General features: G+C 45.6%; 1 protein-coding gene across 1 annotated transcript; it reads right to left on the reverse strand.

Moving 5' to 3' along the window:
- Nucleotides 1–435: 435 nt before the first annotated feature.
- Nucleotides 436–15,619, reverse strand: LOC148430712 (mRNA export factor GLE1-like; the record flags this gene model as incomplete). The annotated part of the gene is made up of 15 exons (XM_088466525.1): nucleotides 436–663; nucleotides 741–804; nucleotides 3,655–3,737; nucleotides 4,330–4,434; nucleotides 5,507–5,636; nucleotides 6,585–6,775; nucleotides 9,457–9,599; nucleotides 9,713–9,782; nucleotides 9,865–9,977; nucleotides 10,375–10,597; nucleotides 12,277–12,525; nucleotides 14,839–14,899; nucleotides 14,972–15,120; nucleotides 15,204–15,317; nucleotides 15,404–15,619. Coding segments are annotated over 15 exons (1,980 nt in total), but the record flags the coding sequence as incomplete, so codon positions are not given.
- Nucleotides 15,620–18,974: the final 3,355 nt, after the last annotated feature.

An 18,974-nucleotide genomic window follows, 5' to 3' on the forward strand; every position in this document is an offset into this window, starting at 1 on the left:
GCACAACCAAAATGACCAATATGCTCCAATTACACACGCGGTGTACCGCCTTAATGTGCCTGGGCCTGCCAGGGAAGTGTGACCACGCCCCAATATTTTATTGTATTATGGTCAGGGGTGAGGTACAACTCCCTAGGTCAAAACTAAGACTTGCTTAGGGTGTATGGAAACAGTTAAGTGTGAAAGTTCCTGAAACTATACAGATCAATATAAAAAAAGGTCAATAATAATAACATGTAAAAAGTTTCCATACATTGACAAGTTACTGATGCCCTGTTCGATTCAGAGATTCCGGACACGTGACACCCCAATGCCATGACACACCCGCCATGACATCCTATTCCATCAGCAGGCCATACCCTCAAAGCCATTCATTAGTGAATGAATTGTTACACATAAATAAGAAACTGTCTGAGTGGATTATGAGCAAAGTTTTTTTTTTTTAATTCACACAATTATATAAAATCCTCTGACAATGATTTTGGGGAAACAGACAAAACAAAAATGCATTAAAAACGTCATAGCTTCTCCTAGAGAAAAAAACATAATAATTAAATAAAAAAAATTCAGATCAATTTGCTGGAGACAATGTGGTCAGGACTTCCAGAATGCAGCGTGCAGGTATCCTTTGGGAAGCGGGATGTCCCCTCGCTGTATGGCGTCCTGCAATGAAAAAGGAAAAAACGTGAAATGGATAGAAATAACGCAGACCAGCTGTACACCTGGAATATGGTACTTACCTCTAGGAACTGTTTGAGACGAGCGACTGACCCCATTTCACAGGACGAGGTAACACTCTCGATTCTGAGAGAGAGAAACATGAGGAAGCAACCGAAGTATAAGAATGTGCATAGAAACTAGAAGACCACTTAGCATTAAGAGTACACTGGGTTCCAATGCAACATACACAGGGCCAGCTTCCGGGTTGTTGTATACACTGATACCGGATGTGGGCTCCACAGTGCTCAGAACATTATTAAGCAATAAAAACAAACATGCCTGTGGACAAAGCAGACTTCTCTCCTACTCATTGGGCAGTACAGTCCTCTCCTCCCTACTCTGGAGCCTTCCCAGGAGATCATATGTTGGATGTAGCATGCCCATGGACAAAGTGGACTTTCCCAACTTCTCCTCTCCTCCTCATTGGGCCATGCAGTCCTCAGCTCCCTACTGTGGAGTCTCCAACGGAGAACTTATATTTGATATAACCTGAATTTAATCTTAAGAATGGAACTTGTACAACGGATACATTGATGGCAAATCTGGATGTTTAACTGCAGGCTTAGATGGAGAATGATGAATGCACAAGGCGCAGGATGATCTCTGCTCGCTATAAGAACTTGAGAAAACGTGGCATCCCTGGGGCTACAAATTAGTATAGTAACAGTTCTTCACTGTCCTACTACCTATCATCCTACAAACGAGCACTCTGTACTTACAGATTTCTTTGCTCTCTAGAGGTGAAATATTGCTGAGAACATCAGTTTAATGGTGCTGAGAAATGGTTTATTCTCTCAGGAGCTTGTTTGAAGCTTCTAAAAATACTTATTTTAGCTGGGATTTAAACAGATTTTATACCCAATATATAGCTGGCCCTTCTGTGCAATATGACACTACCATGCCATTAACCAGTGTCTATAGGTCACTGCCATGAAGAGGGTTTTCTCCCATATCCAACTTTTTCTGGACTTAACTTAGGATAGATACAGGTTTTAAAAGAACTGCACAAATATCACTAAACAGCTCATCAGCTCTACCTTCCCCCCCTCCCCCATGCATCATGTGGTGTACAAATACTGGGCAGTTTTTCTTTACATTGAAACTTATGCTGGCCAAACACGGTGTGATGCACAATGTAGTGCGACAGCCGATCCGTCAGCAGACGGATCGTGCTGTCACTGCCGGCATTCGTGCGGTGCCCGCAGACCGCACGATATGCCGGCTCCCAACTCCACCATTTCAATGGTTTCGTACATCGCATCCCAGGTCAGATGGTTTTGCAGGAAGACATGGGGATGCGATGTACGACTCCGCTGGAGCACGCAGCACGATATCAGGTACGATATTGTGCCCATACACGGCACGATATAGCACCTATATCGTGCCGATCCGTCGTGTATGACCACCTTTAGACTTGAGCTAGGTTGGAGTTGGCGACACCCTTACTCTAAATCTGTGCACTCCCTATAAATCTGCCCCCCACCCACAAATTGCAACATGGGTCTGTCAAGGTGCAAATTTGCTCCTTTTTTAAAAAAAAAAGGAAAAGATTTTTTTGCTTTTCTTCCAACTCTGCACGACTCTTTGGCTGCCATTATGAACAGGGGAAGATTACCCATTAGGCTATCTAGACGAACTGCTAGTGCCCAGTGGGGCCTGCCATCTCTCTGTTGCTGACTATTTGAATTTATTTTTTTAAAACAAAAACCTTCCTTATGAGCAGACAGAGCCCAAGTACTGGGTGAGAGGGGGTAGCTATGTTCCACGTAATTTGCTTGTGACAAGTAGCAGTACGCCTCTAGGTGGTGGTGGCACGGTAACCCCAATGCACTCAGGCTTTCAACAGAGAAGGTATAACCTGGCCCACTTCCCTTATTGCCGGTCTTGTTCCCAATTGATATCTGTACTCCTAAGCTCATATAGCTACTTGTAAACAGAAGTAATTTCCGTTCTCCATCATTTTATCAGCACAGAATAGAGTTGAAAATTGAAGTCCACCTACAAAACTCTCAGTGATGTCACACCTCCTCATACCTCCTTGTTAATCTTCACATGCCCTCAATTGAGCACAAGCCGTGCACACAGCCTGGCTGCTCAACTCTTCCCCAGTGCATCTTCAGGATTTTCCTAGTTCTGTATTGTTCCCTCATGCCAGGCAGGGTTTACATATTCCCTCCATATCATCAGGCAAGCGTTTAGCCTGACCACGTAACTAGCATTACTCCTTGACCAGTTTGCATTTCCCCCAACATAACTAGTTCCTTATTTAGAGACTAAGCTTTCCTTGAGACGGGCTCATTTGCCAACCATTACAGTGTCTCCATGCTGTCTAAAGGTTACACTATTGCTAAAGGTTAGGGCCGTGTCACACAGGCACTCGGTGGACGCTGTCGCTTTACCTGCTAGTAAAGTGCTAGCATATCACTCAAATTGCTCAGCGCTAACCCACAGACTGGAGAAGGGACAATAGGGAACTCTATTCTGTTTCCCACCCCCCCATCATATTGGACCAATAAGATCTGAAGATGCTCTAAGCAATATTTCCTGTGCATAATCATATCCATGTGACAGAGAAGGAATGTCACCATTCATTATGGTGTCTGCACTGAATATTCTGGGCACTTCAGGCGCTAGCGAACCACCAGCCTTACTCTGCCTAGTGACTCAGAAGACACTTGCGCTTTATTATTATTACGATTTTACATTTATAATCAGATAATATAAAGCACAGGTTCTCAAACGCAATCCTCAGGACTCCAAACAGTTCATGTTTCCCAGGTCCCCTCACAGAATCACAAGTGACATTAGCTCCACCTGTGGATCTTTAACATGTGGCAGCGTCTGTGCACCTGCTAGGTGACCTGGAAAACGGGAAAGGTTTGGGGTCCTGAGGACAGAGTTTGAGAGCCACTGTTGTAGAGTAGCTGATCATACCTCGGTAAATATTCCACCTTGATCAAGAAGAGCAGCTTCTTGAACTGGCCCTGGTACTGTCTCATCAGAGCATTGCCACAGACCTATAAATACAAAGCAGGCCATGGTTACAGGAGCACCTTTGTACACAGGTAAGCCCTCAGAAAAGGTGTATACCCAATTAGAGGATTGCTTTCATTTCAACTGTAACAGAAAAATGTAAGTTAGAATTTGGCAGGTTGCGATTGGTACTATAAAAAGAGATTGCATAGAAACAAAAAAAAAAAAAGAAGAATAACAAAAACTCCTACTGGGGCGCACTTTTAGGTTAACAATATGATTAGGTTTAAAACGTAACTTTTATTTGTGACCTTAAAATATTAGGACTATATGTGTGGTCATGAGATAATTATGACCTATAAAAACAATTCCAGCTGCAAAATAGAGCAAAAATATTCGAGAGAGAGAGCGAGAATAAATAAAAAAAAAAAAAAAAAAAAAAAAAAAAGATATGGAGATTTTATATATATATATATATATATATATATATATATATATATACACACACAAAAAAGAAAATCTATCTCCCCGTTTGTTTGAAGCACAGCTTTGTGTTTTATTAGCTTTAAAATACATTCCAATACCACAGACATAACAATGTTGCATCATACATATTAAAGTAACATTGCCACCTACTTCTAGGAAATCATAAAGTACAGTAGCGGTGACATCCGCCAGTGGCTCCATGTTCAGCAACTGTGCCATCCACTGCCAACCATGACGTAGCCCATGAGGGTGAGCCTAGAAATAAACAAGACAGTTAGCTGTGCAATATACAAGCTGCCGCCACACTGCTTGGTTCCAATACTGATCAACGGGTTTTATGTTTAATGTATGCGCCGCATGTGACCAAAACAGAGATATGAGAGAGCTCACACGTAGCCCGGTTAGCACGTGCCGTTACAGGTTTAGTACCCTATCCGATTAGAGATTTTCTATAAGCCTTTGGCAGATGTTGGCCTGGGCAGCATTAATCTACCACGTGACCAAATTGATCCGTCCGAGTTGCGGCATACATGGCCAGGTTTACTCATTTGTTTTAAAAGATGGCTGAAACGGTCATTCGCTCATGGTCGATCTCAGGGGTTATGTCCGTCATGGTTCAGGGCTATAGATAAATACCGTAGGCACTGATAAATAGTGCGATGAAGTAAAAAGTATAATGCAAGTTATTTATAATAAAATAAAGCTACAAAAACAACATTTACTATACAATGAAGATAAAACAGAAAAATCAGAAACAAAAAGATTCCCAATGCTCACAGATACTGCCATTTAGCACGATGACCAAATAACTGGTTGTATTTTCCAATTGGTCAAAATAAAAAATGTAGTAGGATGGCCAAAGTACTACAAATCTGGACATTAGATAGACGGCCAATAAACGAAAAAAAAAAAAAAAAAAAACCTGGCCAGAAAAAGTCTCAGCAAATTTGGAAAACTTGCAAGAATGGAGATGAAGCATGATTTGGGAGAGGGAAACCTATTGCAAGAGACTACAGACTTGCAGATTTTATGTCGTCAGATAGACAGTGTGCAATGAACTCCGCTAGGTTAAATATCCTAACGCGTGTCCTGATTACATCCTAATATCTTAGCAACACGTTTTAGGGTTACCTTTTCTTTTGCCGACAACAGAGTCCGAACAAGTTACCAGTATAACTTCTATCAGCCCAGGTTGATAGAAGTGCCACCCTCAAAAGATGCTCTATCAAGCTCCACTTAAAAGCACGTCCCATTTTTACCTTTCAGAGAAAGACTTATATCCAGCTAAAAAGAAACCATTGTAACAGGCACACACAAAAAAACAAACCCCTTGTTTTGTTCCATAAGGCCAGCGTGATTGTATCATGGCAGCATACAGCCGGGTCATCCCAGACATGCGCTTCAAAAAGTTGTCCTGTTGCTCAACCTTAGTGTCCTGTACCAGGTATCCCAGCATCCTAAGAGCAATAAACATGTGTTAACAAATCACCAAATGGAACTTGCGGCGATTTTACACAAAGCAAAAAATAAAGACAGATGATAAATATCTTTAAAGGTCGCGTCTGTGATCATGCTCAAAAAAACATTTTCATGTATCTATAATTTTTCAGCATAGTCTTCTCACAGTTACATAACCTGATTCTATAGGATTGTTAATGAATTATGGTGCATACACACGGTCAGATTTTTCTTCAGATCTGAACGATAACGATTTCAAAAATCGTTCAATCGTTCATATATGAAGGAAAATCTGACATGTCAGAACGATGAACAATGTGCGTTCCCGATGGTCAGATAATATCTGACATGTTTTGCAGTCAGTTTTGGACGATTTCAATTTAATGCAGTCAAAATCGTTCATCTGACCATGTGTATGCTCCATTACTGTTATGTGCACAATTGTGCTGTAATTCATGGCAACCAATCCGATTTTAGTGGTCGTTGACAGCAGATTAGAAAATGAAAGTAAACTTCTGACTGGTTACTAGGAGTTAAAGCACCTTTGGGGTTATATATAGCGTAATTTTATCAAATAAACCTGGCAGTGTGGGGAGGACGAGGAAGCCAGAAAAAGCTTTGGAGCACCATATTTATTATGTAGATTTAACAAAAAAAAAACAACGAAACACTAAAATGACATTTAGGGGGCGGTTCAATTACTCGCGGGTTGTGTCATGTGGTCTGTTCTACCGGATAAAGTGCTGGGAGCTATTAAATTAGCGACCAGCGTTCAAACCCCAGGTAACAGTTAAATGTTAATTTCTGCTGGTAATCACCACAAGAGAACCAAGAGATAAGCCTTCTACAGAGTAACAAGAGGCTACAATGACGCTCGGATACACAGCAGCAGTCAAAGTGACTGAACAGAGATGATATAGCATTGAGTCTAGAACACAGAAGCTCACCTCTGATACTCCTCTAGTGGAGTTCCTTCTTTAAAGCTCGGGTAAAAGGGCACAGCATAAGGACACTTCTTATACAGGTGAGCAAGGAAGAGTTCACCTACTCGGGGGTGCAGCTCCCATATCCCAGAAACTACCACGGCAATAGGAAAGGCAGCTTCATGGTGAGACGCTATTTCCTCTTCCCCTTGTTTCTGTAGCAAAGACGACTAAATTTCAACACATAAAACTAAACATTGTTTTTTAATACAAGTTCCAAATAACCAAAGGCAAATTGTACCCAGCACCTTCTCAAACGCACAGAAGCAGCCATTTATCTCATACTTGTGATGAGTGTGGCGACGGCCTTGGGTAATAAGAGTACCACCTTTCAATGGGAAGACATCAGTGGCACTCCCGTTGCCATTGTTTAATATTATGACGACGTACAAATTGCTTTTACTAGATATATTCCTTCTAAAAGGGCCAAAGTTCTCCCAGGTGCATCTATACATCACAATCTCAACCTTATTTCTCGGTATGTTAAGTACAGCTCGCGTTGCGGACAATACTGTGCTCATGCGACAAGATGACCGGCCAGACTTCACCAAAAAAAACTGGTCATCTCAGAGCTCTGTAGTCCGAAAAAACCCACTAGAGGGTTAAGGGAGGGAGGATACCAGGGTAATTATCATCTATGTGATTATGCCTTTTGGTAAAGCTCACAAATGTGGAGGACCATACAAAAAAAAAAAAGACTTCCCCCTGTACCCAGAATACTCTTCTGTGGGAAATAACTGGTATAGGATAGGGAGCCCAGAGACTATTAAAATGACCTTGGTTGAAAGACAGGTCTGGCTGGTGTATTATTGTTCCTGCTGGACGTTCAGGAAACAAAAATAAAAAATCTCAACTGATAGAGAACCTATCTGTGGCTGGTAGGTGATTACACTGTTGTGTGCCCATCAGAAACAGGGAGACCCTTGTGCTGTACCACTCACTGCCTTTCTTAAATGTTGTGTTACAATTCTACAGTGTGATGGACTATAGCTCTGCTGGTATACTTTAGTCAGATATGTACCTGGGTGTAACAAACATCTCTCTCTATACTCAAGAACCCATGGAACAGCGGCAGTCTCTTCTGAAATTCTCTCATCTATCCCCCCATCTAAACCATCCCCCATGCGTCTATAGTATGGCTCAATCTTGAACCCAGTTATCTAAATTTTATGTTTCTTGCTTCCCTTTGGGGTCCTGTCTAGAACCAGGAGACAGCCTTAGTTTAATTTTTTTTTACCATAGTTACAGTTTTAATAAACACACGAGACTCCTGTATATCTCAATATCAATTAATGCCTGAATTCTTGCCGATGACCCCAATTTGAGGCAATCCAGACTTCCCACCTGGAATTTTAAGCCCATTTCAAAACTTGGCTGTATGCGTATATCAGTCTCGTTTGTGATCGGAGAGTTTGCAAAAGCCGGACGTCTCTGCAAGAAAACCAGCAACAGTTCCCATCCCATTGACCGCTGTGCTTCGTTTTTTCCCCCAAGTGAGACATTTGGTTGCTCCAACAACCAGATACTTCTCGTGACCTGACGCTATTTGTGATTCTATTTTAAGACTCCATAGAGGAAAGGTAGGATTTCTTCCATGCACAATGACATGACTGTTGATTCTCAGAGCAGTCATTAAAGAGAATGGGAAAGGGACCAAAGCCAGATGAATCAGAGGTCAGAGAGGTTGATGGACACAAAGGATCCACATCCACCAGCTTCAAAGATACACTATTTAAAAAAACCCTAAAGGTGAACTGTATTGAGCAGGGGTATACAACATGCAGCCCCCCCAGCTGCTGTGGAACTACACATCCCAGCATGCTCTGACACAGTTTTAGTATGCCATAATAGAAAACTGTGACAGGGCATGCTGGGATGTGTAATTCCAGAGAAGCTGAAATACCCCTGATATGGAGTAACATACTTTGAAGAAAGTTCTCGAAAACTATCCCCAATTGTTGGCGAGGATATGGGTGCAGGGAAACGAGGTACCATATCTGGTGGCCCTGCCCACGAATAGCCATGTCATTATTAATTTAATGTTAGAACATCATATAACACAGACCCCCTGGTCTTCTCTCCTCTCCCAACCCCTTCAGAAAGTTTGCCTAATCCCAGGGTCGCTCAAAATGTCCGTGAGAACTGAGGCGCTGGTACTATATTTTCTGCGCACGGGATGGCAGAGGTTGGCGGATACACGTCTAGTGTTCACTCTAGGTCCGGCGTCGGACCTTGAGAAACGGCACACATCCAAAAGGGGGTGTGACCAAAGAAAAGGGGGCGTGTCTAAGTCAACTCCCCTATTCGTCACTTTTGGGGGCATGCCCGGTACTTCCGAACCAACCGGGCTGCCCCCAAGTGCTGCTGTCAGTGCGCACGCAACCGGCATCCATTCACCGGCAGTAACCGCTACACCGCAGTTTACCCTCACCCGCGGGACACTGCGCCCTGCGGGTGGGGACGGCAACTGCAGGCTGTACAGCAGGGCACCGCGCCGGAGGGCAGGTTGCTTATTGCCCTTCAGAAATAGGGCCGGTCCCAGCGCCCCGCTAAAGCAGCCTAGCTACACGCCTCAGTTTTTGCTGCCCTCCCCCATATGGTCCCTGAATATTAATCACTTTGCGGTTAAATCTTTACTGCATCGCAAAGGTACTTTGGCGCGTGTGCAGTGCGACGTGTCCGTAGCTGACAGATAATCGCTCATCTGCGTAAATATCACCATTGCGTCCAGATCAGAATCAGGCCATGTATGCGGATCTATTCTTGGATGCGGCATCACGCCCATCCGTGGAATCCTTTTAGTGTCAAACTGCTTCCCTGTCATGGGACTACTCACCACAAACTTCTCAGCCAGCTTGTAACACACAAAGTCCAACCCCTGGGAATGGAGAGACACCGAAACCTGACGGCCCCCGGACAGAACTGGCTTTCCCAGGAGCAAGTTATTGATTTTGTCAAATATCTCTCTCAACAGAGAACCTATTGGGAGTGACAGGAAGGCGGTATTATACCAGCAGATCAACTACGGGAGAACTAGTAATAACTTGTGAAAGCAGAGGAACGAAGGGGATTAGAGACATCCCTAAACGCACCTGCTTTGGAGGATATTTGGCTGACGGGGATAGTGACTGCTTTTTGAAGTTCGGCCTTGATCTTCTTCAGCTGGAAGAGAGGACAGTAGTGTCAGGAGGAGCGGGACAGAGGTGCAGGTGGATATCTGGAGAAATGTGAAGATGTCAGCTACCTGGAGATCTTTGCACGTGTGGAGCTGGCTGGCAGCGTTCAGACACTGCTCACAGTAGTTCTGCGTCTGCTGGTATCTCTGCATCGTGCTCCTGGCGGCTTTTTCCTGAAGTCCTGAGAAAAGAAGGCACCAGGTGCTACTAAGATGATTATTTTCAACACGGTTAACAAAACAGGTTAGACCGAGACTTGGATGCAATGTCGCTTGGTGGCTTTTGCAAGCTTGCAATTAGTTATATGGGGGGGGATCAATTAGCCACGGGATCTTACTGCGGGGTTTTAGCTCCCGCTGTATTTCCACAGTAGGCCCGTGGCTAACGTGCGTTAAGCCGTAGTTCCCGGGTTTAGTGTCTGGAGCTAATCAATGAGGCCAGCGGTAACCTTGCCAAGCACTAGTTAAAACAGGCAGTAACGGAATCAACCAATCAACCAAGCGCTCAACCTAGGTGCCAAAGTCGCACAGCTAATTGAAATTGTCCTCATGGGGTGGGATTCAGAAAGGGCAATTTACCTTCTGTCTGCATCGGCTTCTTGACCTGAGCTGGGGCCGGGGCCTGAGCTTTTGTTTGCTGCTGCAGTTCTGCTTCTTTCTGCTTCTTACTGGCAGCTTCTGCTTCAGCTTTCTGCCGCTCCTCAGCGGCAGCCACCTCCTTCTCCATGGCACCGACCAACACCCGCATCTCCTGCACGGAGCGCTCTCCAACGCTCACATCATCATGGGTGGGGAAACCTCTCTGACGGGAACACAGAATTCTGATCAGCTCGTTATTTCTCCGGAGCCCCACTGTAAATCTCCTGCAAAGCTAACAGGACCTCAAAAAAGCCTTCTACTGGGGAGTAATGCAACACACGAGTGACCAAACTAGTAGGCTTCACTATGAAAGCAGGACAGAAGATTACAACATAAATACTACTATTATAGGTTAAAAAGTACAGGATAGAGTCCTATAGCAAAAACATAGCTAAATATGAAAATGTGTCTCTGGAATGTTTTATCATGAAAACCAATGATGCTGCTCAGTAACAGACAACGAAATCCTACGTTTACCCACACTGTCCCTGTCCCAAAGTCCCCAAAATCTAATTTCAGCTGCGATTCTGGCTGCCAACTTTGCGGTTTTAGAGCTACTTGGCCACAAAGTGCAGCAAGTAGGGGTGCATAAGAATATCTATTCGAGCTCTATAAGCTATCAAATCAGGACTGATGGCAAATCTGGTGTGGTGATGACAGCTTTCTGACCATGTATGAGGGCATCACCCAAGTGCACTATTGGTGCTGTGTGTCCCTGTCCTCCTGCTAGAAGCCCGGATCACCAAACTACCAGCTGTCTAAGATTTAGCCACGTCCCTCAGACATGCAGTCGCTTGGCATGCAGGCCAAGCTGGCAAAAGAAACACGTGCGAGCACCTTTACTAATCACATTCAGAAAATATAACGAATTCAGGAAGATTATAGAAACTGACAACTTTGGCAATACTTGTACACAGCGCAACACTAATGGACACTCCAATAACAGAAAGTTACCGATCGTAGAATAGCTTACGCACAAAGAGGAAATGCAAATGAAAGTCAAATATTCCTATGAAGAGATTAGAACTTTTAAATATATTATGAATGTTATTAGTAGCTTTTTTATATTAAACTAGATACACAAGAGAAAATCCTGCAACTCCAAGAGACAAAATGAATTTACGATAAATGAATCAACTGGACAACTCCGGCCACCCAACAGACTGAGCAGCTAGAGCACATTGTAGCCAGTTAGTGGACCCTGCTCCCCAGTGGTAGAACCACAGATATCTGCTGAATCAGGCATGTCCACAAGTAAAGCCACGTATTTTACACGGGTCCAGTCTGATGCCACTTATGGGGCGACGTTAGTTAAGTGACCTAATGCCACTGTGTGCGCGGCATTTCAAGTTGTGTAGTACAGGTTGAGTCTCCCATATCCAAAATGCTTGGGACCAAGGGTATTTTGGATAACGGAATATTCCGTATTTTGGAATAATTGCATATCATAATGAAATATCTTGGGAATGGGACCCCAATATACACATAGTTATATATGTGTTATATACACCTTATACACACAGCCTGCAGGTCATTTTACACAATGTTTTCAATAATTTTGTGGCTCAAGCAAAGTTTGTGTACATATATGAGATACATTTATGTTTCATTTACACCCTATACACACAGCCTGAAGGTAATTGTGTACCATATTTGTAATAATTTGTGCCTTAGACAAAGTTTGTGTACATTTAACCATCAAAAATCAAAGGTTTTATCTCAGTCATGCCAAAATTATTCCGTATTTCGGAATATTCCGTATTTCGGAATATTTGGATATGGGAGACTCAACCTGTACTTTCAAAGGGTTTTAGTAGATGTAAACAGGGAAAACCACTTTACCTCACTACTGGCGCGAACAACACTGGATAAAATTCCACATATCTGGTTCCCCCGCTGGCTGTAAGCAGAGAGGTCCACACGCAACGTCTCTTGGAGCTTGTAGTCCATTTCGATCTTCTGGATGAGCTGCAGAGCTTCTTGTTGCAGAATACACAACCTGCGCATCCTCTCGCGCCCTTCTTCTTGCCGGACACGCTCCATCTCCTGTTGGCGTTGCTGCTCGGCCTCGCGCAGCTTCAAGGTCAGGAGCTGTACAGGTGCACATAACAGGTTACTGATAAAAAATAATAATGGAAAACAGGTAGGCGTGCTTTGCATGATGAGCAATCTTGGAGTATATATAGACTAATAATTTGGGTGTCGACATGGACGTTATGTCGACAAATGGCATGTTCGTAATGCTGACACTGTGCACGTCAACATATTGTTTTTCTAATGTTAGAGCCCTAACCGCAGCCTAACCCCTATACTGTCGACATTGTCCAGGAATGATGATGTTCGTCCATGTAAGATGACGTTTTGCCTCTTTCTGAGTTCCTTTTTTTGGAGGGAAAAATCCGAACTCCACGTGCAAACTCGAACCTATCCGAGCCTGCACATCCCTAATAGACATACACGATGTCAACATAATGACCATGACGACATAATGACTACATACCTATTAATTTGGCTAATAAGAGTATGAATTACCCATTTTAAATGTCTTATGCTGGGTACACACTAGACGATATGTTGACCGATCCCGCGAAACGGAAGGGGAAATATCGGGTACAACATCTTGTGCATACCCATGATACACACTAGACGCTGATACATACCCCCCGTCGGCCCTGCAGCAGGGCCGACGGGGGATGTCGCCAACGATGCCACGCTGCAGAATGCAGCATGACACGTAGCTCCCCCCCAGTCGTACCGGGCATCGGCAAGCGTGTATGCACTTGCCACATGCAGGGTCACGTCGCCGGCAAGGTCATGCAGGGTACACATCGTGTAGTGTGTACCCAACTTTAGTGTTATGGTGGGATTTTTATACTGGAACATTAGTATATAGAAGTTCAGTACAAGAGTTTGGGCAATGGTGAAGCAGAAGCAACAAAAAGGTGTCTCCTGGTGCAATTATTATTTTTTTTTAAATTACACCAATGGGAATTAAGGGCCTGATTCAGACCCACTCGCGAGCGGCTGTCCGCTCGCAAGTGGGTCGATGTTATGCACTGAGCATGCGCACGACGGAGAGCTCCGTCGTGCGCATGCGCCAGACGCGACGAGCGAAGGAAAGTCCTTCGCTCGTTGTGTCCGATCAAAGGGGGCGTGCTGTCAATGTTGATTGACAGCACGCCCCCTTTGGTGGGCGTGCCGGGGGCGTGCCTCCCTGACGGGGGCGTTCCCACGGGAACGCCTCCCGTCAGAAGCCGGCCCACTGACATCACTAGTGATGTCAGTGGGAGTGATTTTGGCTCTGATAGAGCCAAAATCACTCCGGAGCTTGCGGTTGAAAACCTCAACCGCAGGCTCCGGCTCGCAATTTCGATGGTCGCGATGGTCTCGACCATCGCGGCCATCACAAAGCACGCTCGTATAGCCTGTGGGTGGTGACCCACAGCTATACGAGCGTCCAGGAGGACGCTCCATGAAAATGGAGCCCGGCCCTCATTCAGAGCGTGCGCTCTGCTCAGAGCGTACGGCTCTGAATGAGGGCCTAAGTTCCAATGTATGAACAAGGTGGCCAGTACCAAAAATGTAATTAGACTTGTTTATCTGAGTCAGGTATTCTTCCAGGAATATCTGATGTCACCAATGGGGAGAAGATACTCTCAACCATTCACAATACAGCAGCTCGAAAAAGAAATAAACCAAACCTGATAGCGCACCATGGGGGAGACGTAAGAAGCCCAGATGCGGTATAAACGCACGTTATGTGCGCTGATACCGCTTCTCCCCGATGTATGATCGGGGGTCTGGGCGGTAAATGACAGGGGCGCTATGCCCCTGTTCTTACATCTCATCGGTAGTGCTTCCTGCACTACCGAAGCGGGAAGCGTTATAGCGGCACGGTAACTGCCACTATCATACATCTACCCCCATGTATAAATATTCAAATTTAATTCCAATAGAATAAGTTACAACTTGGGCCAGGTCCCATATTGAATAAGACTATTTTGTGAACAGGTCTGATGCCATTGATACGATTTATCTGACCCGTCTCTATGGGAAATGTTTTTGGGGATAGTGAGTATAGATGTATGAGGATACACCTTTATATATTTCAAACCTGAAAACTAACCTTGATTTGGATCACCCTTTGGTTTTACCTCATCTTATTATTACTGTATGCAGAATTAATTGGATCAAGTTTTTACTTTTTGGTTTAGAATGCAGAGTGCCCCCCCTTTACACATGGTAGAGCTAGCCATTTTGTGGTCTGAACCATTACACAGAAGAGCGCTACCTCCCGAAGCTTTATGGACCAGCGATAGCCCGTTTGCTGAGGAATATTGATTAGGCTAGACAAATCATTATTTCATATTTAAAAGACTCCCATAGGCGTAAAAGATGAATAACCTTGGCTCGGTGACGGTGTTCCTCCTTTAATTTCTCTTGTTGCCCCAAGACCTCCTTAGACCTAAAAAACAAAATGGCATTAGGCACCAACCGCTGGTTTGTTGAGAAGCAGCGATGGTTCTTTTACCCTCACCCCTTCTCCAGTTGCTCCTGAAGTTGATGCTTCTCTTGTCTCTGCTTTAACTCCATCATTTCCTCAAAGCGTTTCAGCTGCTCTACGGCCTTCTCGGCAAACAACTTGCTGAACTGATCAGTCATGTCGAGGCGACCACGCAGTTCTTCCTAAAAAGAGGGAGAACAATACTATGGAGAACAAAAGGCAAGGATGGAATTCACCCTGCAAACCGGTCATCGTAGAGGCGTACCTTCATTTTTGTTCTCTGTGCTTCCTCGTACAACCGGATTACGCCTTCCACTTCCGTTACTTTTTCCGACTGCAACTTGGAAGACTGATCTACCTCTTTAATGATTTGCAGAACCTAAAAGGAGATAGTCAGTCCAGTCAGGACAGGACAGATCTACCACCACAAAACCCACATTACAATATTGGCATAGAGAAACTCACCAGCTCTTTTTTGGCCACGCAAACTGGGGAAGCCACAACGATGGCAGGGGAACCAGGTTTGGAAGATGAAGAAAGTCTGGAAGGAGGACTGCCATTTTCCAAAGGGGAGTGATCAACTGAGTTGTTATCCAATTCTTTATGTTGTAAGATATTTTGCAGCACCCAGGCAGAGTATGGGGATAACTTAGGGGAGGACTGGGCTGCATCCAGTATATTCTACGAAAAATAAGTAAAAGTACGATCAGGGGAGAAACAAAATAATATTTAGCAGGTACTTTAAATGTCACAACCAGCAAAATGCAGAAACTCCAGGTGGCCTTAATTATAAGTAGTATCAAACCTAAATTTCTCCATGGATAAATACTTACCCTTCAGCATCAGGCAGAATGTAGCCAATGAATTGCCACTATCAGACTTAGGGGGTCAATCCAATTAGGTGCGAGTGGCTAGATTGTTACATGAAACTCGCAGACTTCACATGAATGCGCGCACCCGAGAATTCTCCAATCCAATTAAAAATGCCTATTCGAGGTACAGGGGTTTGCGAATTGATTGCCAAAGGTGATGTGAGAGAAGTGCATGAAAAAGTGGGGAGACCATCCTGGACCCCCAGAAATTTACAATTTTGTTAGCAGGACCGTATAGAAGGCTGTTAGTGGGCATAAGGAAAGTACTGAAGGTTTATAAATGGTGTCAAATGGCTGATTTGTGCTTTTTTTTTTTAAATGTAAAATTTTTTCCCTAAGAAACCTTTTCTCGTTTAATCCCAAACAGTTTAAAAGAAAAATGCGAAAAAAAAAAAAAAAAAAGTTAACTTTGTGGTACATTGAGGGCACTTTAAAAAAAAAAAAATAATAATTTAAAAAACAAGAGATATGGTAAGAACTTACCTTTGTTATCTCTGTTTCTACGAAGTCCATAGGGTCCACAGGGTGACCTTGGGGTATAGCTGGATCCTGGATCCTCGGGCACCACGGAGTTGAAGCTTTTAGCTGCTCCCAGGATGCACTTGGGTCCAACCTCCCCTATACCCCGCCCCCGAGCCACAGGCACCTCAGTTGGTAAGCAGCCCAGGCCGGAGGAGGAGACGAAACAGAGAGAAGGAAGACTGGAACACACAAGAACCATACTCACAGAAATGGGAGACGGAAAACCGGTGACCAGTCACAGAGCCCATATGAAGCCAGGTGCGTCAGGGCGGGTGCCCTGTGGACCCTATGGACTTCGTAGAAACAGAGATAACAAAGGTAAGTTCTTACCATATCTCTTGTTTTCTACTTCAGGGTCCATAGGGGTACACAGGGTGACCTTGGGGATGTCCCAAAGCAGTCCAACTAAGGGCGGGGACGCTCCTGTGCTGATAGAACCCGGCGCCCAAAGGATGCATCCTGAGAGGCAAAGGTGTCAAACGCATAGAACCTCAAAAAGGTCTGAATGGAAGACCAGGTGGCCGCCTTACAGAGCTGAACAGCAGAGGCGCCACGGCTAGCAGCCCAAGAAGGGCCCACGGACCGAGTGGAATGAGCCTTAACCGAGGCTGGAACAGGTAAACCCTCCTGCATATAAGCCTCAATAATAACAGAACGAAGCCAACGGGCTAGAGTCTGTTTGTTGGCAGGCCAACCCCTCTTGTGAAAACCAAAGAGGATAAACAAAGAATCCGACTTCCTCACAGAACTAGTCCGGTCCACATAAACCTGGAGTGCCCTTACAACGTCTAAGGAAGTCTCCCCAGCCGAAAGATCAGGTGACTGAAAGGCTGGTACAACAATTTCCTGATTAATGTGGAACCTGGAAACCACCTTAGGCAGGAAATCAGGACGAGTGCGAAGCACCGCTCTGTCCTGATGAAAAATCAGAAAAGGGGGACGACAAGAAAGCGCCCCCAAATCTGAAACCCTCCTGGCAGAAGCAATTGCCAAGAGGAAAACAGTTTTAAAAGTTAGCCACTTGAGCTCCACTGACTCCAAGGGCTCAAAAGGAGGACCCTGTAAGGCCCTAAGAACCACCGCCAAATCCCACGGGGCCACAGGTGGCACAAAGGGAGGCTGGATTCTCAAAACACCCTGGAAAAAGGTGTGTACGTCCGGCATAGCAGCGATCCTGCGCTGGAACCACACCGACAGACCAGACACGTGTACCTTCAGTGAAGAAAGACGTAATCCTAACTCCAAACCGGACTGAAGGAAAGCCAGAATACGCGAAACTCGGAACACCTGGCGATCATAGTTTCTGGCCTCGCACCACTGAAAGTAAGTGTGCCACACTCTGTGATAGATCCTCGCGGAAGCAGGCTTGCGCGCCCTCAGCATGGTGGTAATAACGGAGCTAGAAAAGCCCCGAGACCTCAGGACGGCTGTCTCAAGAGCCACGCCGTCAAAGATAGTCGACCCAGATCCGAGTGAAGACAGGGCCCCTGAGACAACAGGTCCCGCCGTTGAGGTAGGAGGTACGGAGCGTCGATGGACAGGCTCCGCAGATCGGAGTACCACGGCCTTCTGGGCCACGCTGGGGCCACCAGGATCAGTGTGCCTCCGTCCTGTTTGAACTTGCGCAGGACCCGAGGCAGCAGAGATATCGGAGGGAACAAGTAAGCCAGTTGAAACAGCCATTTCACCGACAGCGCGTCTATCAGACTTGCGCCTGCGTCCCTTGTCCTTGACCCGTACACAGGCAGCTTGTGATTGTAACGGGACGCCATCAGGTCCAGTTCTGGCAGCCCCCACTTGTCCACGAGTAGTTGGAATACCTCTGGATGAAGCGACCATTCCCCGGGATGCACATCGTAACGGCTGAGGAAGTCTGCCTCCCAATTGAGGACTCCTGGGATGAAAACTGCAGAGAGAGCTGGAAGATAGCGCTCCGCCCAAGCCAGGACGCGGGACACCTCCGACATCGCAGCTCGACTGCGAGTCCCTCCCTGGTGATTGATGTACGCCACCGTGGTGGCGTTGTCTGACTGCACCTGAACGGCCCTTCCGTGAAGAGCGGTGCCGGACGACTGCAGGGCTCTGTATACTGCCCGCAGTTCCAGGATGTTGATGGGAAGAATCGCTTCCTCCGCCGACCAACGACCCTGAAGTGACAAGGAGCCTGTCACCGCCCCCCCAACCCCGGAGACTGGCATCTGTCGTGAGCAGAACTAATTCCGGGATCCAAAAGGGGCGCCCCTCCAGGAGATGCGCTGTCTGCAGCCACCAGGCTAGGGACAGACGCACCTCCGAGGACAACACCAGCATCTGAGAGCGGATCCTGTGTGGCAATCCGTTCCATTCTGAAAGAATCAGCCCCTGCAGGGGCCTGGAATGGAACTGGGCAAACTCCACCATGTCGAATGCCGACACCATGGACCCCAAAACTCTCATCGCTGAGTGCACCGACACTCTGCCACTGCTCAGACAACTGTGAATCCGCAGCTGTAAGGAGGAGACCTTCTCTGGAGTCAGAAAAATCCGTTGCTGACGAGAGTCCAGCAGGGCCCCCAAATGAACCATCCGTTGTGATGGGATGAGGGAGGATTTCTTCCAGTTGATCAACCAGCCGTGCGCCTGTAGACAAGCGACCGTCAGGT

The sequence above is a fragment of the Taudactylus pleione genome, unplaced genomic scaffold (assembly GCF_031769625.1).
Source record: "Taudactylus pleione unplaced genomic scaffold, aTauple2 ptg003427l, whole genome shotgun sequence".
Taxonomy (NCBI): Eukaryota; Metazoa; Chordata; class Amphibia; order Anura; family Myobatrachidae; genus Taudactylus; species Taudactylus pleione.